The sequence below is a fragment of the Salmo salar genome, chromosome ssa26 (genome assembly GCF_905237065.1).
Source record: "Salmo salar chromosome ssa26, Ssal_v3.1, whole genome shotgun sequence".
Taxonomy (NCBI): Eukaryota; Metazoa; Chordata; class Actinopteri; order Salmoniformes; family Salmonidae; genus Salmo; species Salmo salar.
The window spans coordinates 52,495,811-52,523,440 of NC_059467.1; the positions used below are offsets into that span (position 1 = coordinate 52,495,811).

At 40.2% G+C, this 27,630-nt stretch overlaps 1 protein-coding gene across 7 annotated transcripts in view; it reads left to right on the top strand.

The window, feature by feature from the left end:
- Positions 1 to 27,630, top strand: part of abcc12 (ATP-binding cassette, sub-family C (CFTR/MRP), member 12) — a 146,165-nt gene that overhangs the window by 66,256 nt on the left and 52,279 nt on the right. For all 7 annotated transcript variants that reach the window (XM_045708041.1, XM_045708042.1, XM_045708043.1 and 4 more), the window contains 3 exons: positions 1,162 to 1,388; positions 3,015 to 3,152; positions 3,617 to 3,806. In XM_045708041.1, the coding sequence (XP_045563997.1) occupies positions 1,162 to 1,388; positions 3,015 to 3,152; positions 3,617 to 3,806 (555 nt within the window). The remainder of the gene's footprint in view (positions 1 to 1,161; positions 1,389 to 3,014; positions 3,153 to 3,616; positions 3,807 to 27,630) is intronic.

Sequence of the window (27,630 nt, forward strand, 5' to 3'; positions counted from 1 at the left end):
TTCCATAGCGTTGAATCTTGGAAGAAGAAAGGGGAGAGGGGACATCCCTGTCTTGTTCCACAACAAATAGCTGGGTTGGTGTTTAGACCTTTTACTTTGGGATATAAAGAACCTTGATCACCCTGGACTATCTGGGGTTCAGATCCTGGGCAACCCCCCATGAGTCATGTTACTTTACATTTTAGCAGTGGATAGGTCTCTGAAGATATACACTACCATTCAAAAGTTTGGGGTCACTTAGAAATGTCTTTTTTTTTTTTAAGAAAAGCCATTGGCCATTTTGAGTCTGTAATCGAACCCACAAATGCTGCTGCTCCAGATACTCAACTAGTCTAAAGAAGGCCAGTTTTATTGCTTCTTTAATCAGATCAACAGTTTTCAGCTGTGCTAACATAATTGCAAAAGGGTTTTCTAATGATCAATTAGCCTTTTTAAAATGATAAACTTGGATTAGCTAACACAACGTGCCATTGGAACACAGGAGTGATGGTTGCTGATAATGGGCCTCTGTACGCCTATGTAGATATTCCATTAGAAATCAGCCGTTCTCAGCTACAATAGTCATTTACAACATTAACAATGTCTACACTGTATTTCTGATCAATTTTATATTATTTTAAATGGACAAAAAAAATGTGCTTTTCTTTCAAAAACAAGGACAATTCTAAGTGACCCCAAACTTTTGAACGGTAGTGTACATCATGAAGATCTTACAGTAGGGTTGTGTTCCATCAGTCCTCTCATCCCCCTAACCCCTGGGTCCTGTCTGTGTTGTAGATCCAGTCCTCTCATCACCCTAACCCCTGGGTCCTGTCTGTGTTGTAGATCCAGTCCTCTCATCACCCTAACCCCTGGGTCCTGTCTGTGTTGTACAGCCAATCCTCTCATCACCCTAACCCCTGGGTCCTGTCTGTGTTGTAGATCCAGTCCTCTCATCACCCTAACCCCTGGGTCCTGTCTGTGTTGTAGATCCAGTCCTCTCATCACCCTAACCCCTGGGTCCTGTCTGTGTTGTACAGCCAGTCCTCTCATCACCCTAACCCCTGGGTCCTGTCTGTGTTGTAGATCCAGTCCTCTCATCACCCTAACCCCTGGGTCCTGTCTGTGTTGTAGATCCAGTCCTCTCATCACCCTAACCCCTGGGTCCTGTCTGTGTTGTAGATCCTGAACAGCCCCATGAGTTTCTTTGACACCACCCCAACGGGACGAATTGTGAACCGTTTTTCCAAGGACCAGGATGAGGTGGATACCATGCTGCCCTTCAACATGGAGAACTTTCTACAGTTCTGCCTGATGGTCACCTACACCATTATCACCATCTCAGCCGTGTTCCCTCCCCTGCTCATCGCCATCACGCTGCTGGGGGCCATCTTCACCCTCATACTCTAGTGAGTCAACTTTTCACCCAGGGTGACATGCAGTCAGTTTGGTCATTTACCCAGGGTGACATGCAGTCAGTTTGGTCATTTACCCAGGGTGACATGTAGTCAGTTTGGTCATTTACCCAGGGTGACATGCAGTCAGTTTGGTCATTTACCCAGGGTGACATGTAGTCAGTTTGGTCATTTACCCAGGGTGACATGCAGTCAGTTTGGTCATTTACCCAGGGTGACATGTAGTCAGTTTGGTCATTTACCCAGGGTGACATGCAGTCAGTTTGGTCATTTACCCAGGGTGACATGCAGTCAGTTTGGTCATTTACCCAGGGTGACATGCAGTCAGATCGGTCATTTACCCAGGGTGACATGCAGTCAGATTGGTCATTTACCCAGGGTGACATGCAGTCAGTTTGGTCATTCACCCAGGGTGACATGCAGTTTGGTCATTTACCCAGGGTGACATGCAGTCAGTTTGGTCATTTACCCAGGGTGACACGCAGTCAGATCGGTCATTTACCCAGGGTCACATGCAGTCAGTTTGGTCATTCACCCAGGGTGACATACAGTCAGTTTGGTCATTTACCCAGGGTGACATGCAATCAGTTTGGTCATTCACCCAGGGTGACATGCAGTTTGGTCATTTACCCAGGGTGACATGCAGTCAGTTTGGTAATTTACCCAGGGTGACATGCAGTCAGTTTGGTCATTTACCCAGGGTGACATGCAGTCAGTTTGGCCATTTACCCAGGGTGACATGCAGTCAGTTTGGTCATTTACCCAGGGTGACATGCAGTCAGTTTGGTCATTTACCCAGGGTCACACACAGTCAGATGTGTGTTCTGAGTCCTGTGTGGTGTGTTCTGAGTCCTGTGTTCTGAGTCCTGTGTGGTGTGTTCTGAGTCCTGTGTGGTGTGTTCTGAGTCCTGTGTGGTGTGTTCTGAGTCCTGTGTGGTGTGTTCTGAGTCCTGTGTGGTGTGTTCTGAGTCTTGTGTGTTGTGTCCTGTGTTCTGAGTCCTGTGTGGTGTGTTCTGAGTCCTGTGTGGTGTGTTCTGAGTCCTGTGTTCTGAGTCCTGTGTGGTGTGTTCTGAGTCCTGTGTTCTGAGTCCTGTGTGGTGTGTTCTGAGTCTTGTGTGTTGTGTCCTGTGTTCTGAGTCCTGTGTGGTGTGTTCTGAGTCTTGTGTGTTGTGTTCTGAGTCTTGTGTGTTGTGTCCTGTGTTCTGAGTCCTGTGTGGTGTGTTCTGAGTCCTGTGTGGTGTGTTCTGAGTCTTGTGTGTTGTGTCCTGTGTTCTGAGTCCTGTGTGGTGTGTTCTGAGTCCTGTGTGGTGTGTTCTGAGTCCTGTGTGGTGTGTTCTGAGTCCTGTATGGTGTGTCCTGTGTGGTGTGTTCTGAGTCCTGTGTGGTGTGTTCTGAGTCCTGTGTGGTGTGTTCTGAGTCTTGTGTGGTGTGTTCTGAGTCCTGTGTGGTGTGTTCTGAGTCCTGTATGGTGTGTCCTGTGTGGTGTGTTCTGAGTCCTGTGTGGTGTGTTCTGAGTCCTGTGTGGTGTGTTCTGAGTCCTGTGTGGTGTGTTCTGAGTCCTGTGTGGTGTGTTCTGAGTCCTGTGTGGTGTGTTCTGAGTCTTGTGTGTTGTCTCCACAGTATATTCCAGAGGAGCATCAGAGAGATGAAGAGGATGGAGAATGTGAGTCGTTCCCCCTGGATCTCTCTGACCACCTCTACCATCCAGGGCCTCGGTACCATCCACGCCTACGACAAGAGAGAGCAGTACATCCAGCAGTAAGACATGTCTCCTGACCCTGACCCTAACCCTGACCCTGACCCTAACCTTTACCCTAACCCTAACCCTAACCCAGACCCGGACCCTGACCCTAACCCTAACCCTGACCCTGACTCTAACTCTGACCCTAACCCTAACTTTTACCCTAACCCAGACCCGGACCCTGACCCTAACCCTAACCCTGACCCTGACTCTAACTCTGACCCTAACCCTAACTTTGCTCATTATTGTTATTTTGCTGTTGTTGGTCTGACCGTGGTTTCCTCTACCTGGGGGGAAATAACTTGGTCTGACCGTGGTTTCCTCTACCTGGGGGGAAATAACTTGGTCTGACCGTGGTTTCCTCTACCTGGGGGGAAATAACTTGGTCTGACCGTGGTTTCCTCTACCTGGGGGGAAATAATTAAAATAAATGAAAATGTAAAAATAATTATAACAAACACTGTTGTGCATTGTTCTCCAGATTTAAGGAGATGAGCGACATCAACTCCAACCACTTCCTATTGTTTAACTGTGGGACACGCTGGCTGTCCTTCTGGCTGGACTTCCTGTCTGCCTCAGTCACTCTGATGGTGGCTCTGTTCGTTGTGCTCAGTTCTCCTGATATCATCAGCCCTGCTATGAAGGGCCTGGCGCTGTCATACACCATACAGGTAGAGTCTAATACTCCATACAGGTAGAGTCTAATACTCCATACAGGTAGAGTCTAATACTCCATACAGGTAGAGTCTAATACACCATACAGGTAGAGTCTAATACTCCATACAGGTAGAGTCTAATACTCCATACAGGTAGAGTCTAATGTAGAGTCTAATACACCATACAGGTAGAGTCTAATACACCATACAGGTAGAGTCTAATACTCCATACAGGTAGAGTCTAATACTCCATACAGGTAGAGTCTAATACACATACAGGTAGAGTCTAATACTCCATACAGGTAGAGTCTAATACTCCATACAGGTAGAGTCTAATGTAGAGTCTAATACACCATACAGGTAGAGTCTAATACACCATACAGGTAGAGTCTAATACTCCATACAGGTAGAGTCTAATACTCCATACAGGTAGAGTCTAATACTCCATACAGGTAGAGTCTAATGTAGAGTCTAATACACCATACAGGTAGAGTCTAATACACCATACAGGTAGAGTCTAATACTCCATACAGGTAGAGTCTAATACTCCATACAGGTAGAGTCTAATACACATACAGGTAGAGTCTAATACTCCATACAGGTAGAGTCTAATACTCCATACAGGTAGAGTCTAATACTCCATACAGGTAGAGTCTAATACACCATACAGGTAGAGTCTAATACTCCATACAGGTAGAGTCTAATACTCCATACAGGTAGAGTCTAATACTCCATACAGGTAGAGTCTAATACACATACAGGTAGAGTCTAATACTCCATACAGGTAGAGTCTAATACACATACAGGTAGAGTCTAATGTAGAGTGTAATACACCATACAGGTAGAGTCTAATACACCATACAGGTAGAGTCTAATACTCCATACAGGTAGAGTCTAATACTCCATACAGGTAGAGTCTAATACACATACAGGTAGAGTCTAATGTAGAGTGTAATACACCATACAGGTAGAGTCTAATACACCATACAGGTAGAGTCTAATACTCCATACAGGTAGAGTCTAATACTCCATACAGGTAGAGTCTAATACTCCATACAGGTAGAGTCTAATACTCCATACAGGTAGAGTCTAATACTCCATACAGGTAGAGTCTAATACTCCATACAGGTAGAGTCTAATACTCCATACAGGTAGAGTCTAATACTCCATACAGGTAGAGTCTAATACTCCATACAGGTAGAGTCTAATACTCCATACAGGTAGAGTCTAATACACCATACAGGTAGAGTCTAATACTCCATACAGGTAGAGTCTAATACTCCATAAAGGTAGAGTCTAATACACCATACAGGTAGAGTCTAATACTCCAAACAGGTAGAGTCTAATGTAGAGTCTAATACTCCATACAGGTAGTGTCTAATACTCCATACAGGTAGAGTCTAATGTAGTGTCTAATACTCCATACAGGTAGAGTCTAATGTAGAGTCTAATACTCCATACAGGTAGAGTCTAATACTCCATACAGGTAGAGTCTAATACTCCATACAGGTAGAGTCTAATACTCCATACAGGTAGAGTCTAATACTCCATACAGGTAGAGTCTAATACACCATACAGGTAGAGTCTAATACTCCATACAGGTATATTCTAATACTCCATACAGGTAGAGTCTAATACACCATACAGGTAGAGTCTAATACTCCATACAGGTAGAGTCTAATACTCCAGACAGGTAGAGTCTAATACTCCATACAGGTAGAGTCTAATACTCCATACAGGTAGAGTCTAATACTCCATACAGGTAGAGTCTAATACTCCATACAGGTAGAGTCTAATACTCCATACAGGTAGAGTCTAATACTCCATACAGGTAGAGTCTAATACTCCATACAGGTAGAGTCTAATACTCCATACAGGTAGAGTCTAATACTCCATACAGGTAGAGTCTAATACTCCATACAGGTAGAGTCTAATACACCATACAGGTAGAGTCTAATGTAGAGTCTAATACTCCATACAGGTAGAGTCTAATACTCTATACAGGTAGAGTCTAATACTCCATACAGGTAGAGTCTAATACACATACAGGTAGAGTCTAATGTAGAGTCTAATACACCATACAGGTAGAGTCTAATACACCATACAGGTAGAGTCTAATACTCCATACAGGTAGAGTCTAATACTCCATACAGGTAGAGTCTAATACTCCATACAGGTAGAGTCTAATACTCCATACAGGTAGAGTCTAATACTCCATACAGGTAGAGTCTAATACTCCATACAGGTAGAGTCTAATACTCCATACAGGTAGAGTCTAATACTCCATACAGGTAGAGTCTAATACTCCATACAGGTAGATTCTAATACTCCATACAGGTAGAGTCTAATGTAGAGTCTAATACTCCATACAGGTAGAGTCTAATACTCCATACAGTTAGAGTCTAATGTAGAGTCTAATACTCCATACAGGTAGAGTCTAATACTCCATACAGGTAGAGTCTAATACTCCATACAGGTAGAGTCTAATACTCCGTACAGGTAGAGTCTAATACTCCGTACAGGTAGAGTCTAATACTCCGTACAGGTAGAGTCTAATACTCCATACAGGTAGAGTATAATACTCCGTACAGGTAGAGTCTAAAAATCCATACAGGTAGAGTCTAATGTAGAGTCTAATACTCCATACAGGTAGAGTCTAATACTCCATACAGGTAGAGTCTAATACTCCATACAGGTAGAGTCTAATACTCCGTACAGGTAGAGTCTAATACTCCGTACAGGTAGAGTCTAATACTCCATACAGGTAGAGTCTAATACTCCATACAGGTAGAGTCTAATGTAGAGTCTAATACTCCATACAGGTAGAGTCTAATACACCATACAGGTAGAGTCTAATACTCCATACAGGTAGAGTCTAATACTCCATACAGGTAGAGTCTAATTCTCCATACAGGTAGAGTCTAATGTAGAGTCTAATACTCCATACAGGTGGAGTCTAATACTCCATACAGGTAGAGTCTAATGTAGAGTCTAATACTCCATACAGGTAGAGTCTAATACACCATACAGGTAGAGTCTAATACTCCATACAGGTAGAGTCTAATACTCCATACAGGTAGAGTCTAATACTCCATACAAGTAGAGTCTAATGTAGAGTCTAATACTCCATACAGGTGGAGTCTAATACTCCATACAGGTAGAGTCTAATGTAGAGTCTAATACTCCATACAGGTAGAGTCTAATACTCCATACAGGTAGAGTCTAATACTCCATACAGGTAGAGTCTAATGTAGAGTCTAATACTCCATACAGGTGGAGTCTAATACTCCATACAGGTAGAGTCTAATGTAGAGTCTAATACTCCGTACAGGTAGAGTCTAATACTCCGTACAGGTAGAGTCTAATACTCCGTACAGGTAGAGTCTAATACTCCATACAGGTAGAGTCTAATGTAGAGTCTAATACTCCATACAGGTAGAGTCTAATACTCCATACAGGTAGAGTCTAATACTCCATACAGGTAGAGTCTAATACTCCATACAGGTAGAGTCTAATGTAGAGTCTAATACTCCATACAGGTGGAGTCTAATACTCCATACAGGTAGAGTCTAATGTAGAGTCTAATACTCCATACAGGTAGAGTCTAATACTCCATACAGGTAGAGTCTAATACTCCATACAGGTAGAGTCTAATGTAGAGTCTAATACTCCATACAGGTGGAGTCTAATACTCCATACAGGTAGAGTCTAATGTAGAGTCTAATACTCCATACAGGTGGAGTCTAATACTCCATACAGGTAGAGTCTAATACTCCATACAGGTAGAGTCTAATACTCCATACAGGTAGAGTCTAATACACCATACAGGTAGAGTCTAATACTCCATACAGGTAGAGTCTAATGTAGAGTCTAATACTCCATACAGGTAGAGTCTAATACTCCATACAGGTACAGTCTAATGTAGTGTCTAATACTCCATACAGGTAGAGTCTAATGTAGAGTCTAATACTCCATACAGGTAGAGTCTAATACTCCATACAGGTAGAGTCTAATACTCCATACAGGTAGAGTCTAATACTCCATACAGGTAGAGTCTAATACTCCATACAGGTAGAGTCTAATACTCCATACAGGTAGAGTCTAATACTCCATACAGGTAGAGTCTAATACTCCATACAGGTAGAGTCTAATGTAGAGTCTAATACTCCATACAGGTAGAGTCTAATACTCCATACAGGTAGAGTCTAATGTAGAGTCTAATACTCCATACAGGTAGAGTCTAATACTCCATACAGGTAGCGTCTAATACTCCATACAGGTAGAGTCTAATACTCCGTACAGGTAGAGTCTAATACTCCGTACAGGTAGAGTCTAATACTCCGTACAGGTAGAGTCTAATACTCCATACAGGTAGAGTCTAATACTCCGTACAGGTAGAGTCTAAAAATCCATACAGGTAGAGTCTAATGTAGAGTCTAATACTCCATACAGGTAGAGTCTAATACTCCATACAGGTAGAGTCTAATACTCCATACAGGTAGAGTCTAATACTCCGTACAGGTAGAGTCTAATACTCCGTACAGGTAGAGTCTAATACTCCATACAGGTAGAGTCTAATACTCCATACAGGTAGAGTCTAATGTAGAGTCTAATACTCCATACAGGTAGAGTCTAATACACCATACAGGTAGAGTCTAATACTCCATACAGGTAGAGTCTAATACTCCATACAGGTAGAGTCTAATACTCCATACAGGTAGAGTCTAATGTAGAGTCTAATACTCCATACAGGTGGAGTCTAATACTCCATACAGGTAGAGTCTAATGTAGAGTCTAATACTCCATACAGGTAGAGTCTAATACTCCATACAGGTAGAGTCTAATACTCCATACAGGTAGAGTCTAATGTAGAGTCTAATACTCCATACAGGTGGAGTCTAATACTCCATACAGGTAGAGTCTAATGTAGAGTCTAATACTCCGTACAGGTAGAGTCTAATACTCCGTACAGGTAGAGTCTAATACTCCATACAGGTAGAGTCTAATACTCCATACAGGTAGAGTCTAATGTAGAGTCTAATACTCCATACAGGTAGAGTCTAATACACCATACAGGTAGAGTCTAATACTCCATACAGGTAGAGTCTAATACTCCATACAGGTAGAGTCTAATACTCCATACAGGTAGAGTCTAATGTAGAGTCTAATACTCCATACAGGTGGAGTCTAATACTCCATACAGGTAGAGTCTAATGTAGAGTCTAATACTCCATACAGGTAGAGTCTAATACTCCATACAGGTAGAGTCTAATACTCCATACAGGTAGAGTCTAATGTAGAGTCTAATACTCCATACAGGTGGAGTCTAATACTCCATACAGGTAGAGTCTAATGTAGAGTCTAATACTCCATACAGGTAGAGTCTAATACTCCATACAGGTAGAGTCTAATACTCCATACAGGTAGAGTCTAATACACCATACAGGTAGAGTCTAATACACCATACAGGTAGAGTCTAATACACCATAGAGGTAGAGTCTAATACTCCATACAGGCAGAGTCTAATACTCCATCCAGGTAGAGTCTAATACTCCATCCAGGTAGAGTATAATACTCCATACAGGTTGAGTCTAATACTCCATACAGGTAGAGTCTATTGTAGAGTCTAATACTCCATACAGGTAGAGTCTAATACTCCATACAGGTAGAGTCTAATACTCCATACAGGTAGAGTCTAATACTCCGTACAGGTAGAGTCTAATACTCCATACAGGTAGAGTCTAATACTCCATACAGGTAGAGTCTAATGTAGAGTCTAATACTCCATACAGGTAGAGTCTAATACTCCATACAGGTAGAGTCTAATACTCCATACAGGTAGAGTCTAATACTCCATACAGGTAGAGTCTAATACTCCATACAGGTAGAGTCTAATACTCCATGTCTAATACTCCATACAGGTAGAGTCTAATACTCCATACAGGTAGAGTCTAATACTCCATACAGGTAGAGTCTAATACTCCATACAGGTAGAGTCTAATACTCCATACAGGTAGAGTCTAATACTCCATACAGGTAGAGTCTAATACTCCATACAGGTAGAGTCTAATGTAGAGTCTAATACTCCATACAGGTAGAGTCTAATACTCCATACAGGTAGAGTCTAATACTCCATACAGGTAGAGTCTAATACTCCATACAGGTAGAGTCTAATACTCCATACAGGTAGAGTCTAATACTCCATACAGGTAGAGTCTAATACTCCATACAGGTAGAGTCTAATACTCCGTACAGGTAGAGTCTAATACTCCATACAGGTAGAGTCTAATACTCCATACAGGTAGAGTCTAATACTCCATACAGGTAGAGTCTAATACTCCATACAGGTAGAGTCTAATACTCCATACAGGTAGAGTCTAATACTCCATACAGGTAGAGTCTAATGTAGAGTCTAATACTCCATACAGGTAGAGTCTAATACTCCATACAGGTAGAGTCTAATGTAGAGTCTAATACTCCATACAGGTAGAGTCTAATACTCCATACAGGTAGAGTCTAATGTAGAGTCTAATACTCCATACAGGTAGAGTCTAATACTCCATACAGGTAGAGTCTAATACTCCATACAGGTAGAGTCTAATACTCCATACAGGTAGAGTCTAATACTCCATACAAGTAGAGTCTAATGTAGAGTCTAATACTCCATACAGGTGGAGTCTAATACTCCCATACAGGTAGAGTCTAATGTAGAGTCTAATACTCCATACAGGTAGAGTCTAATACTCCATACAGGTAGAGTCTAATACTCCATACAGGTAGAGTCTAATGTAGAGTCTAATACTCCATACAGGTGGAGTCTAATACTCCATACAGGTAGAGTCTAATGTAGAGTCTAATACTCCGTACAGGTAGAGTCTAATACTCCGTACAGGTAGAGTCTAATACTCCGTACAGGTAGAGTCTAATACTCCATACAGGTAGAGTCTAATGTAGAGTCTAATACTCCATACAGGTAGAGTCTAATACTCCATACAGGTAGAGTCTAATACTCCATACAGGTAGAGTCTAATACTCCATACAGGTAGAGTCTAATGTAGAGTCTAATACTCCATACAGGTGGAGTCTAATACTCCATACAGGTAGAGTCTAATGTAGAGTCTAATACTCCATACAGGTAGAGTCTAATACTCCATACAGGTAGAGTCTAATACTCCATACAGGTAGAGTCTAATGTAGAGTCTAATACTCCATACAGGTGGAGTCTAATACTCCATACAGGTAGAGTCTAATGTAGAGTCTAATACTCCATACAGGTAGAGTCTAATACTCCATACAGGTAGAGTCTAATACTCCATACAGGTAGAGTCTAATACTCCATACAGGTAGAGTCTAATACTCCATACAGGTAGAGTCTAATACTCCATACAGGTAGAGTCTAATCCACGGTAGAGTCTAATACTCCATACAGGTAGAGTCTAATACTCCATACAGGTAGAGTCTAATGTAGTGTCTAATACTCCATACAGGTAGAGTCTAATGTAGAGTCTAATACTCCATACAGGTAGAGTCTAATACTCCATACAGGTAGAGTCTAATACTCCATACAGGTAGAGTCTAATACTCCATACAGGTAGAGTCTAATACTCCATACAGGTAGAGTCTAATACTCCATACAGGTAGAGTCTAATACTCCATACAGGTAGAGTCTAATACTCCATACAGGTAGAGTCTAATGTAGAGTCTAATACTCCATACAGGTAGAGTCTAATACTCCATACAGGTAGAGTCTAATGTAGAGTCTAATACTCCATACAGGTAGAGTCTAATACTCCCATACAGGTAGCGTCTAATACTCCCATACAGGTAGAGTCTAATACTCCGTACAGGTAGAGTCTAATACTCCATACAGGTAGAGTCTAATACTCCATACAGGTAGAGTCTAATACTCCATACAGGTAGAGTCTAATACTCCATACAGGTAGAGTCTAATACTCCATACAGGTAGAGTCTAATGTAGAGTCTAATACTCCCATACAGGTAGAGTCTAATACTCCATACAGGTAGAGTCTAATACTCCGTACAGGTAGAGTCTAATACTCCGTACAGGTAGAGTCTAATACTCCGTACAGGTAGAGTCTAATACTCCATACAGGTAGAGTCTAATACTCCATACAGGTAGAGTCTAATGTAGAGTCTAATACTCCCATACAGGTAGAGTCTAATACACCATACAGGTAGAGTCTAATACTCCATACAGGTAGAGTCTAATACTCCATACAGGTAGAGTCTAATACTCCCATACAGGTAGAGTCTAATGTAGAGTCTAATACTCCATACAGGTGGAGTCTAATACTCCATACAGGTAGAGTCTAATGTAGAGTCTAATACTCCATACAGGTAGAGTCTAATACTCCATACAGGTAGAGTCTAATACTCCATACAGGTAGAGTCTAATGTAGAGTCTAATACTCCATACAGGTAGAGTCTAATACACCATACAGGTAGAGTCTAATGTAGAGTCTAATACTCCGTACAGGTAGAGTCTAATACTCCATACAGGTAGAGTCTAATACTCCATACAGGTAGAGTCTAATACTCCCATACAGGTAGAGTCTAATGTAGAGTCTAATACTCCATACAGGTAGAGTCTAATACACCATACAGGTAGAGTCTAATACTCCATACAGGTAGAGTCTAATACTCCATACAGGTAGAGTCTAATACTCCATACAGGTAGAGTCTAATGTAGAGTCTAATACTCCATACAGGTGGAGTCTAATACTCCATACAGGTAGAGTCTAATGTAGAGTCTAATACTCCATACAGGTAGAGTCTAATACTCCATACAGGTAGAGTCTAATACTCCATACAGGTAGAGTCTAATGTAGAGTCTAATACTCCATACAGGTGGAGTCTAATACTCCATACAGGTAGAGTCTAATGTAGAGTCTAATACTCCATACAGGTAGAGTCTAATACTCCATACAGGTAGAGTCTAATACTCCATACAGGTAGAGTCTAATACACCATACAGGTAGAGTCTAATACACCATACAGGTAGAGTCTAATACACCATAGAGGTAGAGTCTAATACTCCATACAGGCAGAGTCTAATACTCCATCCAGGTAGAGTCTAATACTCCATCCAGGTAGAGTCTAATACTCCATACAGGTTGAGTCTAATACTCCATACAGGTAGAGTCTATTGTAGAGTCTAATACTCCATACAGGTAGAGTCTAATACTCCATACAGGTAGAGTCTAATACTCCATACAGGTAGAGTCTAATACTCCGTACAGGTAGAGTCTAATACTCCATACAGGTAGAGTCTAATACTCCATACAGGTAGAGTCTAATGTAGAGTCTAATACTCCATACAGGTAGAGTCTAATACACCATACAGGTAGAGTCTAATACTCCATACAGGTAGAGTCTAATACTCCATACAGGTAGAGTCTAATACTCCATACAGGTAGAGTCTAATACTCCATGCCTAATACTCCATACAGGTAGAGTCTAATACTCCATACAGGTAGAGTCTAATACTCCATACAGGTAGAGTCTAATACTCCATACAGGTAGAGTCTAATACTCCATACAGGTAGAGTCTAATACTCCATACAGGTAGAGTCTAATACTCCATACAGGTAGAGTCTAATGTAGAGTCTAATACTCCATACAGGTAGAGTCTAATACTCCATACAGGTAGAGTCTAATACTCCATACAGGTAGAGTCTAATACTCCATACAGGTAGAGTCTAATACTCCATACAGGTAGAGTCTAATACTCCATACAGGTAGAGTCTAATACTCCATACAGGTAGAGTCTAATACTCCGTACAGGTAGAGTCTAATACTCCATACAGGTAGAGTCTAATACTCCGTACAGGTAGAGTCTAATACTCCATACAGGTAGAGTCTAATACTCCATACAGGTAGAGTCTAATACTCCATACAGGTAGAGTCTAATACTCCATACAGGTAGAGTCTAATGTAGAGTCTAATACTCCATACAGGTAGAGTCTAATACTCCATACAGGTAGAGTCTAATACTCCCATACAGGTAGAGTCTAATGTAGAGTCTAATACTCCATACAGGTAGAGTCTAATACTCCATACAGGTAGAGTCTAATGTAGAGTCTAATACTCCATACAGGTAGAGTCTAATACTCCATACAGGTAGAGTCTAATACTCCCATACAGGTAGAGTCTAATACTCCATACAGGTAGAGTCTAATACTCCATACAAGTAGAGTCTAATGTAGAGTCTAATACTCCATACAGGTAGAGTCTAATACTCCATACAGGTAGAGTCTAATGTAGAGTCTAATACTCCATACAGGTAGAGTCTAATACTCCATACAGGTAGAGTCTAATACTCCATACAGGTAGAGTCTAATGTAGAGTCTAATACTCCATACAGGTGGAGTCTAATACTCCATACAGGTAGAGTCTAATGTAGAGTCTAATACTCCATACAGGTAGAGTCTAATACTCCATACAGGTAGAGTCTAATACTCCATACAGGTAGAGTCTAATACTCCATACAGGTAGAGTCTAATGTAGAGTCTAATACTCCATACAGGTAGAGTCTAATACTCCATACAGGTAGAGTCTAATACTCCATACAGGTAGAGTCTAATACTCCATACAGGTAGAGTCTAATGTAGAGTCTAATACTCCATACAGGTAGAGTCTAATACTCCATACAGGTAGAGTCTAATGTAGAGTCTAATACTCCATACAGGTAGAGTCTAATACTCCATACAGGTAGAGTCTAATACTCCATACAGGTAGAGTCTAATGTAGAGTCTAATACTCCATACAGGTAGAGTCTAATACTCCATACAGGTAGAGTCTAATGTAGAGTCTAATACTCCATACAGGTAGAGTCTAATACTCCATACAGGTAGAGTCTAATACTCCATACAGGTAGAGTCTAATACTCCATACAGGTAGAGTCTAATACTCCATACAGGTAGAGTCTAATACTCCATACAGGTAGAGTCTAATGTAGAGTCTAATACTCCATACAGGTAGAGTCTAATACTCCATACAGGTAGAGTCTAATGTAGTGTCTAATACTCCATACAGGTAGAGTCTAATGTAGAGTCTAATACTCCATACAGGTAGAGTCTAATACTCCATACAGGTAGAGTCTAATACTCCATACAGGTAGAGTCTAATACTCCATACAGGTAGAGTCTAATACTCCATACAGGTAGAGTCTAATACTCCATACAGGTAGAGTCTAATACTCCATACAGGTAGAGTCTAATACTCCATACAGGTAGAGTCTAATGTAGAGTCTAATACTCCCATACAGGTAGAGTCTAATACTCCATACAGGTAGAGTCTAATGTAGAGTCTAATACTCCATACAGGTAGAGTCTAATACTCCATACAGGTAGCGTCTAATACTCCATACAGGTAGAGTCTAATACTCCGTACAGGTAGAGTCTAATACTCCATACAGGTAGAGTCTAATACTCCATACAGGTAGAGTCTAATACTCCATACAGGTAGAGTCTAATACTCCATACAGGTAGAGTCTAATACTCCATACAGGTAGAGTCTAATGTAGAGTCTAATACTCCATACAGGTAGAGTCTAATACTCCATACAGGTAGAGTCTAATACTCCATACAGGTAGAGTCTAATACTCCGTACAGGTAGAGTCTAATACTCCATACAGGTAGAGTCTAATACTCCATACAGGTAGAGTCTAATACTCCATACAGGTAGAGTCTAATGTAGAGTCTAATACTCCATACAGGTAGAGTCTAATACACCATACAGGTAGAGTCTAATACTCCATACAGGTAGAGTCTAATACTCCATACAGGTAGAGTCTAATACTCCATACAGGTAGAGTCTAATGTAGAGTCTAATACTCCATACAGGTGGAGTCTAATACTCCATACAGGTAGAGTCTAATGTAGAGTCTAATACTCCATACAGGTAGAGTCTAATACTCCATACAGGTAGAGTCTAATACTCCATACAGGTAGAGTCTAATGTAGAGTCTAATACTCCATACAGGTAGAGTCTAATACTCCATACAGGTAGAGTCTAATACTCCATACAGGTAGAGTCTAATACTCCATACAGGTAGAGTCTAAAATACGGTAGAGTCTAATGTAGAGTCTAATTCTCCATACAGGTAGAGTCTAATACTCCATACAGGTAGAGTCTAATGTAGAGTCTAATACTCCGTACAGGTAGAGTCTAATACTCCATACAGGTAGAGTCTAATACTCCATACAGGTAGAGTCTAATACTCCATACAGGTAGAGTCTAATACACCGTACAGGTAGAGTCTAATACTCCATACAGGTAGAGTCTAATACTCCATACAGGTAGAGTCTAATACTCCATACAGGTAGAGTCTAATACTCCATCCAGGTAGAGTCTAATACTCCATACAGGTTGAGTCTAATACTCCATACAGGTAGAGTCTAATGTAGAGTCTAATACTCCATACAGGTAGAGTCTAATACTCCATACAGGTAGAGTCTAATACTCCATACAGGTAGAGTCTAATACTCCATACAGGTAGAGTCTAATACTCCATACAGGTAGAGTCTAATACTCCATACAGGTAGAGTCTAATACTCCATACAGGTAGAGTCTAATACTCCATACAGGTAGAGTCTAATACTCCATACAGGTAGAGTCTAATGTAGAGTCTAATACTCCATACAGGTAGAGTCTAATACTCCATACAGGTAGAGTCTAATACTCCATACAGGTAGAGTCTAATACTCCATACAGGTAGAGTCTAATACTCCATACAGGTAGAGTCTAATACTCCATACAGGTAGAGTCTAATACTCCATACAGGTAGAGTCTAATGTAGAGTCTAATACTCCATACAGGTAGAGTCTAATACTCCATACAGGTAGAGTCTAATACTCCATACAGGTAGAGTCTAATACTCCATACAGGTAGAGTCTAATACTCCATACAGGTAGAGTCTAATGTAGAGTCTAATACTCCATACAGGTAGAGTCTAATACTCCATACAGGTAGAGTCTAATGTAGAGTCTAATACTCCATACAGGTGGAGTCTAATACTCCATACAGGTAGAGTCTAATACTCCATACAGGTAGAGTCTAATGTAGAGTCTAATACTCCATACAGGTAGAGTCTAATACTCCATACAGGTAGAGTCTAATGTAGAGTCTAATACTCCGTACAGGTAGAGTCTAATACTCCGTACAGGTAGAGTCTAATACTCCATACAGGTAGAGTCTAATACTCCATACAGGTAGAGTCTAATGTAGAGTCTAATACTCCATACAGGTAGAGTCTAATACTCCATACAGGTAGAGTCTAATACTCCATACAGGTAGAGTCTAATACTCCATACAGGTAGAGTCTAATACTCCATACAGGTAGAGTCTAATGTAGAGTCTAATACTCCATACAGGTAGAGTCTAATACTCCATACAGGTAGAGTCTAATGTAGAGTCTAATACTCCATACAGGTAGAGTCTAATACTCCATACAGGTAGAGTCTAATACTCCATACAGGTAGAGTCTAATGTAGAGTCTAATACTCCATACAGGTGGAGTCTAATACTCCATACAGGTAGAGTCTAATGTAGAGTCTAATACTCCATACAGGTAGAGTCTAATACTCCATACAGGTAGAGTCTAATACTCCATACAGGTAGAGTCTAATACTCCATACAGGTAGAGTCTAATACTCCATACAGGTAGAGTCTAATACTCCATACAGGTAGAGTCTAATACTCCATACAGGTAGAGTCTAATACTCCATACAGGTAGAGTCTAATACTCCATACAGGTAGAGTCTAATACTCCATACAGGTAGAGTCTAATACTCCATACAGGTAGAGTCTAATACTCCATACAGGTAGAGTCTAATACTCCATACAGGTAGAGTCTAATACTCCATACAGGTAGAGTCTAATGTAGAGTCTAATACTCCATACAGGTAGAGTCTAATACTCCATACAGGTAGAGTCTAATACTCCATACAGGTAGAGTCTAATGTGAGTCTAATACTCCATACAGGTAGAGTCTAATACTCCCATACAGGTAGAGTCTAATGTAGAGTCTAATACTCCATACAGGTAGAGTCTAATACTCCATACAGGTAGAGTCTAATACTCCATACAGGTAGAGTCTAATACTCCATACAGGTAGAGTCTAATACTCCATACAGGTAGAGTCTAATGTAGAGTCTAATACTCCATACAGGTGGAGTCTAATACTCCATACAGGTAGAGTCTAATGTAGAGTCTAATACTCCATACAGGTAGAGTCTAATACTCCATACAGGTAGAGTCTAATACTCCCATACAGGTAGAGTCTAATGTAGAGTCTAATACTCCATACAGGTAGAGTCTAATACTCCATACAGGTAGAGTCTAATGTAGAGTCTAATACTCCATACAGGTAGAGTCTAATACTCCATACAGGTAGAGTCTAATACTCCATACAGGTAGAGTCTAATACTCCATACAGGTAGAGTCTAATGTAGAGTCTAATACTCCATACAGGTAGAGTCTAATACTCCATACAGGTAGAGTCTAATACTCCATACAGGTAGAGTCTAATACTCCATACAGGTAGAGTCTAATGTAGAGTCTAATACTCCATACAGGTGGAGTCTAATACTCCATACAGGTAGAGTCTAATGTAGAGTCTAATACTCCATACAGGTAGAGTCTAATACTCCATACAGGTAGAGTCTAATACTCCATACAGGTAGAGTCTAATGTAGAGTCTAATACTCCATACAGGTAGAGTCTAATACTCCATACAGGTAGAGTCTAATGTAGAGTCTAATACTCCATACAGGTAGAGTCTAATACTCCATACAGGTAGAGTCTAATACTCCATACAGGTAGAGTCTAATACTCCATACAGGTAGAGTCTAATACTCCATACAGGTAGAGTCTAATACTCCATACAGGTAGAGTCTAATGTAGAGTCTAATACTCCATACAGGTAGAGTCTAATACTCCATACAGGTAGAGTCTAATGTAGTGTCTAATACTCCATACAGGTAGAGTCTAATGTAGAGTCTAATACTCCATACAGGTAGAGTCTAATACTCCATACAGGTAGAGTCTAATACTCCATACAGGTAGAGTCTAATACTCCATACAGGTAGAGTCTAATACTCCATACAGGTAGAGTCTAATACTCCATACAGGTAGAGTCTAATACTCCATACAGGTAGAGTCTAATACTCCATACAGGTAGAGTCTAATGTAGAGTCTAATACTCCATACAGGTAGAGTCTAATACTCCATACAGGTAGAGTCTAATGTAGAGTCTAATACTCCATACAGGTAGAGTCTAATACTCCCATACAGGTAGAGTCTAATACTCCATACAGGTAGAGTCTAATACTCCATACAGGTAGAGTCTAATACTCCATACAGGTAGAGTCTAATACTCCATACAGGTAGAGTCTAATACTCCATACAGGTAGAGTCTAATACTCCATACAGGTAGAGTCTAATACTCCATACAGGTAGAGTCTAATGTAGAGTCTAATACTCCCATACAGGTAGAGTCTAATACTCCATACAGGTAGAGTCTAATACTCCATACAGGTAGAGTCTAATACTCCATACAGGTAGAGTCTAATACTCCGTACAGGTAGAGTCTAATACTCCATACAGGTAGAGTCTAATACTCCATACAGGTAGAGTCTAATGTAGAGTCTAATACTCCATACAGGTAGAGTCTAATACACCATACAGGTAGAGTCTAATACTCCATACAGGTAGAGTCTAATACTCCATACAGGTAGAGTCTAATACTCCATACAGGTAGAGTCTAATGTAGAGTCTAATACTCCATACAGGTGGAGTCTAATACTCCATACAGGTAGAGTCTAATGTAGAGTCTAATACTCCATACAGGTAGAGTCTAATACTCCATACAGGTAGAGTCTAATACTCCATACAGGTAGAGTCTAATGTAGAGTCTAATACTCCATACAGGTGGAGTCTAATACTCCATACAGGTAGAGTCTAATGTAGAGTCTAATACTCCGTACAGGTAGAGTCTAATACTCCGTACAGGTAGAGTCTAATACTCCATACAGGTAGAGTCTAATACTCCATACAGGTAGAGTCTAATGTAGAGTCTAATACTCCATACAGGTAGAGTCTAATACACCATACAGGTAGAGTCTAATACTCCATACAGGTAGAGTCTAATACTCCATACAGGTAGAGTCTAATACTCCATACAGGTAGAGTCTAATGTAGAGTCTAATACTCCATACAGGTGGAGTCTAATACTCCATACAGGTAGAGTCTAATGTAGAGTCTAATACTCCATACAGGTAGAGTCTAATACTCCATACAGGTAGAGTCTAATACTCCATACAGGTAGAGTCTAATGTAGAGTCTAATACTCCATACAGGTGGAGTCTAATACTCCATACAGGTAGAGTCTAATGTAGAGTCTAATACTCCATACAGGTAGAGTCTAATACTCCATACAGGTAGAGTCTAATACTCCATACAGGTAGAGTCTAATACACCATACAGGTAGAGTCTAATACACCATACAGGTAGAGTCTAATACACCATAGAGGTAGAGTCTAATACTCCATACAGGTAGAGTCTAATACTCCATCCAGGTAGAGTCTAATACTCCATCCAGGTAGAGTATAATACTCCATACAGGTTGAGTCTAATACTCCATACAGGTAGAGTCTATTGTAGAGTCTAATACTCCATACAGGTAGAGTCTAATACTCCATACAGGTAGAGTCTAATACTCCATACAGGTAGAGTCTAATACTCCGTACAGGTAGAGTCTAATACTCCATACAGGTAGAGTCTAATACTCCATACAGGTAGAGTCTAATGTAGAGTCTAATACTCCATACAGGTAGAGTCTAATACTCCATACAGGTAGAGTCTAATACTCCATACAGGTAGAGTCTAATACTCCATACAGGTAGAGTCTAATACTCCATACAGGTAGAGTCTAATACTCCATGTCTAATACTCCATACAGGTAGAGTCTAATACTCCATACAGGTAGAGTCTAATACTCCATACAGGTAGAGTCTAATACTCCATACAGGTAGAGTCTAATACTCCATACAGGTAGAGTCTAATACTCCATACAGGTAGAGTCTAATACTCCATACAGGTAGAGTCTAATGTAGAGTCTAATACTCCATAGAGGTAGAGTCTAATACTCCATACAGGTAGAGTCTAATACTCCATACAGGTAGAGTCTAATACTCCATACAGGTAGAGTCTAATACTCCATACAGGTAGAGTCTAATACTCCATACAGGTAGAGTCTAATACTCCATACAGGTGGAGTCTAATACTCCGTACATGTAGAGTCTAATACTCCATCCAGGTAGAGTCTAATACTCCGTACAGGTAGAGTCTAATACTCCATACAGGTAGAGTCTAATACTCCATGTCTAATACTCCATACAGGTAGAGTCTAATACTCCATACAGGTAGAGTCTAATACTCCATACAGGTAGAGTCTAATACTCCATCCAGGTAGAGTCTAATACTCCATACAGGTAGAGTCTAATACTCCATACAGGTAGAGTCTAATACTCCATACAGGTAGAGTCTAATGTAGAGTCTAATACTCCATAGAGGTAGAGTCTAATACTCCATACAGGTAGAGTCTAATACTCCATACAGGTAGAGTCTAATACTCCATACAGGTAGAGTCTAATACTCCATACAGGTAGAGTCTAATACTCCATACAGGTAGAGTCTAATACTCCGTACAGGTAGAGTCTAATACTCCATACAGGTAGAGTCTAATACTCCATACAGGTAGAGTCTAATGTAGAGTCTAATACTCCATACAGGTAGAGTCTAATACTCCATACAGGTAGAGTCTAATACTCCATACAGGTAGAGTCTAATACACCATACAGGTAGAGTCTAATACTCCATACAGGTAGAGTCTAATACTCCATACAGGTAGAGTCTAATACTCCATACAGGTAGAGTCTAATGTAGAGTCTAATACTCCATACAGGTGGAGTCTAATACTCCATACAGGTAGAGTCTAATGTAGAGTCTAATACTCCATACAGGTAGAGTCTAATACTCCATACAGGTAGAGTCTAATACTCCATACAGGTAGAGTCTAATGTAGAGTCTAATACTCCATACAGGTAGAGTCTAATACTCCATACAGGTAGAGTCTAATGTAGAGTCTAATACTCCATACAGGTAGAGTCTAATACTCCGTACAGGTAGAGTCTAATACTCCATACAGGTAGAGTCTAATACTCCATACAGGTAGAGTCTAATGTAGAGTCTAATACTCCATACAGGTAGAGTCTAATACTCCATACAGGTAGAGTCTAATACTCCATACAGGTAGAGTCTAATACTCCATACAGGTAGAGTCTAATACTCCATACAGGTAGAGTCTAATGTAGAGTCTAATACTCCATACAGGTAGAGTCTAATACTCCATACAGGTAGAGTCTAATGTAGAGTCTAATACTCCATACAGGTAGAGTCTAATACTCCATACAGGTAGAGTCTAATACTCCATACAGGTAGAGTCTAATGTAGAGTCTAATACTCCATACAGGTGGAGTCTAATACTCCATACAGGTAGAGTCTAATGTAGAGTCTAATACTCCATACAGGTAGAGTCTAATACTCCATACAGGTAGAGTCTAATACTCCATACAGGTAGAGTCTAATACTCCATACAGGTAGAGTCTAATACTCCATACAGGTAGAGTCTAATACTCCATACAGGTAGAGTCTAATACTCCATACAGGTAGAGTCTAATACACCATACAGGTAGAGTCTAATACTCCATACAGGTAGAGTCTAATACTCCATACAGGTAGAGTCTAATACTCCATACAGGTAGAGTCTAATACTCCATACAGGTAGAGTCTAATACTCCATACAGGTAGAGTCTAATACTCCATACAGGTAGAGTCTAATGTAGAGTCTAATACTCCATACAGGTAGAGTCTAATACTCCATACAGGTAGAGTCTAATACTCCATACAGGTAGAGTCTAATGTAGAGTCTAATACTCCATACAGGTAGAGTCTAATACTCCATACAGGTAGAGTCTAATGTAGAGTCTAATACTCCATACAGGTAGAGTCTAATACTCCATACAGGTAGAGTCTAATACTCCATACAGGTAGAGTCTAATACTCCATACAGGTAGAGTCTAATACTCCATACAGGTAGAGTCTAATGTAGAGTCTAATACTCCATACAGGTAGAGTCTAATACTCCATACAGGTAGAGTCTAATGTAGAGTCTAATACTCCATACAGGTAGAGTCTAATACTCCATACAGGTAGAGTCTAATACTCCATACAGGTAGAGTCTAATGTAGAGTCTAATACTCCATACAGGTAGAGTCTAATACTCCATACAGGTAGAGTCTAATGTAGAGTCTAATACTCCATACAGGTAGAGTCTAATACTCCATACAGGTAGAGTCTAATACTCCATACAGGTAGAGTCTAATACTCCATACAGGTAGAGTCTAATGTAGAGTCTAATACTCCATACAGGTAGAGTCTAATACTCCATACAGGTAGAGTCTAATACTCCATACAGGTAGAGTCTAATACTCCATACAGGTAGAGTCTAATGTAGAGTCTAATACTCCATACAGGTAGAGTCTAATACTCCATACAGGTAGAGTCTAATGTAGAGTCTAATACTCCATACAGGTAGAGTCTAATACTCCATACAGGTAGAGTCTAATACTCCATACAGGTAGAGTCTAATGTAGAGTCTAATACTCCATACAGGTGGAGTCTAATACTCCCATACAGGTAGAGTCTAATGTAGAGTCTAATACTCCATACAGGTAGAGTCTAATACTCCATACAGGTAGAGTCTAATACTCCATACAGGTAGAGTCTAATACTCCATACAGGTAGAGTCTAATACTCCATACAGGTAGAGTCTAATACTCCATACAGGTAGAGTCTAATGTAGAGTCTAATACTCCATACAGGTAGAGTCTAATACTCCATACAGGTAGAGTCTAATGTAGTGTCTAATACTCCATACAGGTAGAGTCTAATGTAGAGTCTAATACTCCATACAGGTAGAGTCTAATACTCCATACAGGTAGAGTCTAATACTCCATACAGGTAGAGTCTAATACTCCATACAGGTAGAGTCTAATACTCCATACAGGTAGAGTCTAATACTCCATACAGGTAGAGTCTAATACTCCATACAGGTAGAGTCTAATGTAGAGTCTAATACTCCATACAGGTAGAGTCTAATACTCCATACAGGTAGAGTCTAATGTAGAGTCTAATACTCCATACAGGTAGAGTCTAATACTCCATACAGGTAGAGTCTAATACTCCATACAGGTAGAGTCTAATACTCCATACAGGTAGAGTCTAATACTCCATACAGGTAGAGTCTAATACTCCATACAGGTAGAGTCTAATACTCCATACAGGTAGAGTCTAATACTCCATACAGGTAGAGTCTAATACTCCATACAGGTAGAGTCTAATGTAGAGTCTAATACTCCATACAGGTAGAGTCTAATACTCCATACAGGTAGAGTCTAATACTCCATACAGGTAGAGTCTAATACTCCATACAGGTAGAGTCTAATACTCCGTACAGGTAGAGTCTAATACTCCATACAGGTAGAGTCTAATACTCCATACAGGTAGAGTCTAATGTAGAGTCTAATACTCCATACAGGTAGAGTCTAATACTCCATACAGGTAGAGTCTAATACTCCATACAGGTAGAGTCTAATACTCCATACAGGTAGAGTCTAATACTCCATACAGGTAGAGTCTAATGTAGAGTCTAATACTCCATACAGGTAGAGTCTAATACTCCCATACAGGTAGAGTCTAATGTAGAGTCTAATACTCCATACAGGTAGAGTCTAATACTCCATACAGGTAGAGTCTAATACTCCATACAGGTAGAGTCTAATGTAGAGTCTAATACTCCATACAGGTGGAGTCTAATACTCCATACAGGTAGAGTCTAATGTAGAGTCTAATACTCCATACAGGTAGAGTCTAATACTCCATACAGGTAGAGTCTAATACTCCATACAGGTAGAGTCTAATACTCCATACAGGTAGAGTCTAATGTAGAGTCTAATACTCCATACAGGTAGAGTCTAATACTCCATACAGGTAGAGTCTAATACTCCATACAGGTAGAGTCTAATACTCCATACAGGTAGAGTCTAATACTCCATACAGGTAGAGTCTAATGTAGAGTCTAATACTCCATACAGGTGGAGTCTAATACTCCATACAGGTAGAGTCTAATGTAGAGTCTAATACTCCATACAGGTAGAGTCTAATACTCCATACAGGTAGAGTCTAATACTCCATACAGGTAGAGTCTAATGTAGAGTCTAATACTCCATACAGGTAGAGTCTAATACTCCCATACAGGTAGAGTCTAATGTAGAGTCTAATACTCCATACAGGTAGAGTCTAATACTCCATACAGGTAGAGTCTAATACTCCATACAGGTAGAGTCTAATACTCCATACAGGTAGAGTCTAATACACCATACAGGTAGAGTCTAATACACCATAGAGGTAGAGTCTAATACTCCATACAGGTAGAGTCTAATACTCCATACAGGTAGAGTCTAATACTCCATACAGGTAGAGTCTAATACTCCATACAGGTTGAGTCTAATACTCCATACAGGTAGAGTCTATTGTAGAGTCTAATACTCCATACAGGTAGAGTCTAATACTCCATACAGGTAGAGTCTAATACTCCATACAGGTAGAGTCTAATACTCCGTACAGGTAGAGTCTAATACTCCATACAGGTAGAGTCTAATACTCCATACAGGTAGAGTCTAATGTAGAGTCTAATACTCCATACAGGTAGAGTCTAATACACCATACAGGTAGAGTCTAATACTCCATACAGGTAGAGTCTAATACTCCATACAGGTAGAGTCTAATACTCCATACAGGTAGAGTCTAATACTCCATGTCTAATACTCCATACAGGTAGAGTCTAATACTCCATACAGGTAGAGTCTAATACTCCATACAGGTAGAGTCTAATACTCCATACAGGTAGAGTCTAATACTCCATACAGGTAGAGTCTAATACTCCATACAGGTAGAGTCTAATACTCCATACAGGTAGAGTCTAATGTAGAGTCTAATACTCCATACAGGTAGAGTCTAATACTCCATACAGGTAGAGTCTAATACTCCATACAGGTAGAGTCTAATACTCCATACAGGTAGAGTCTAATACTCCATACAGGTAGAGTCTAATACTCCATACAGGTAGAGTCTAATACTCCATACAGGTAGAGTCTAATACTCCATACAGGTAGAGTCTAATACTCCATACAGGTAGAGTCTAATACTCCATACAGGTAGAGTCTAATACTCCATACAGGTAGAGTCTAATACTCCATGTCTAATACTCCATACAGGTAGAGTCTAATACTCCATACAGGTAGAGTCTAATACTCCATACAGGTAGAGTCTAATACTCCATACAGGTAGAGTCTAATACTCCATACAGGTAGAGTCTAATACTCCTTACAGGTAGAGTCTAATACTCCATACAGGTAGAGTCTAATGTAGAGTCTAATACTCCATACAGGTAGAGTCTAATACTCCATACAGGTAGAGTCTAATACTCCATACAGGTAGAGTCTAATACTCCATACAGGTAGAGTCTAATACTCCATACAGGTAGAGTCTAATACTCCATACAGGTAGAGTCTAATACTCCATACATGTAGAGTCTAATACTCCATACAGGTAGAGTCTAATACTCCATACAGGTAGAGTCTAATGTAGAGTCTAATACTCCATACAGGTAGAGTCTAATACTCCATACAGGTAGAGTCTAATACTCCATACAGGTAGAGTCTAATACTCCATACAGGTAGAGTCTAATACTCCATACAGGTAGAGTCTAATACTCCATACAGGTAGAGTCTAATACTCCATACAGGTAGAGTCTAATACTCCATACAGGTAGAGTCTAATACTCCATACAGGTAGAGTATAATACTCCATACAGGTTGAGTCTAATACTCCATACAGGTAGAGTCTATTGTAGAGTCTAATACTCCATACAGGTAGAGTCTAATACTCCATACAGGTAGAGTCTAATACTCCATACAGGTAGAGTCTAATACTCCGTACAGGTAGAGTCTAATACTCCATACAGGTAGAGTCTAATACTCCATACAGGTAGAGTCTAATGTAGAGTCTAATACTCCATACAGGTAGAGTCTAATACTCCATACAGGTAGAGTCTAATACTCCATACAGGTAGAGTCTAATACTCCATACAGGTAGAGTCTAATACTCCCATACAGGTAGAGTCTAATACTCCATGTCTAATACTCCATACAGGTAGAGTCTAATACTCCATACAGGTAGAGTCTAATACTCCATACAGGTAGAGTCTAATACTCCATACAGGTAGAGTCTAATACTCCATACAGGTAGAGTCTAATACTCCATACAGGTAGAGTCTAATACTCCATACAGGTAGAGTCTAATGTAGAGTCTAATACTCCATACAGGTAGAGTCTAATACTCCATACAGGTAGAGTCTAATACTCCATACAGGTAGAGTCTAATACTCCATACAGGTAGAGTCTAATACTCCATACAGGTAGAGTCTAATACTCCATACAGGTAGAGTCTAATACTCCATACAGGTAGAGTCTAATACTCCGTACAGGTAGAGTCTAATACTCCATACAGGTAGAGTCTAATACTCCATACAGGTAGAGTCTAATACTCCATACAGGTAGAGTCTAATACTCCATACAGGTAGAGTCTAATACTCCATACAGGTAGAGTCTAATACTCCATACAGGTAGAGTCTAAT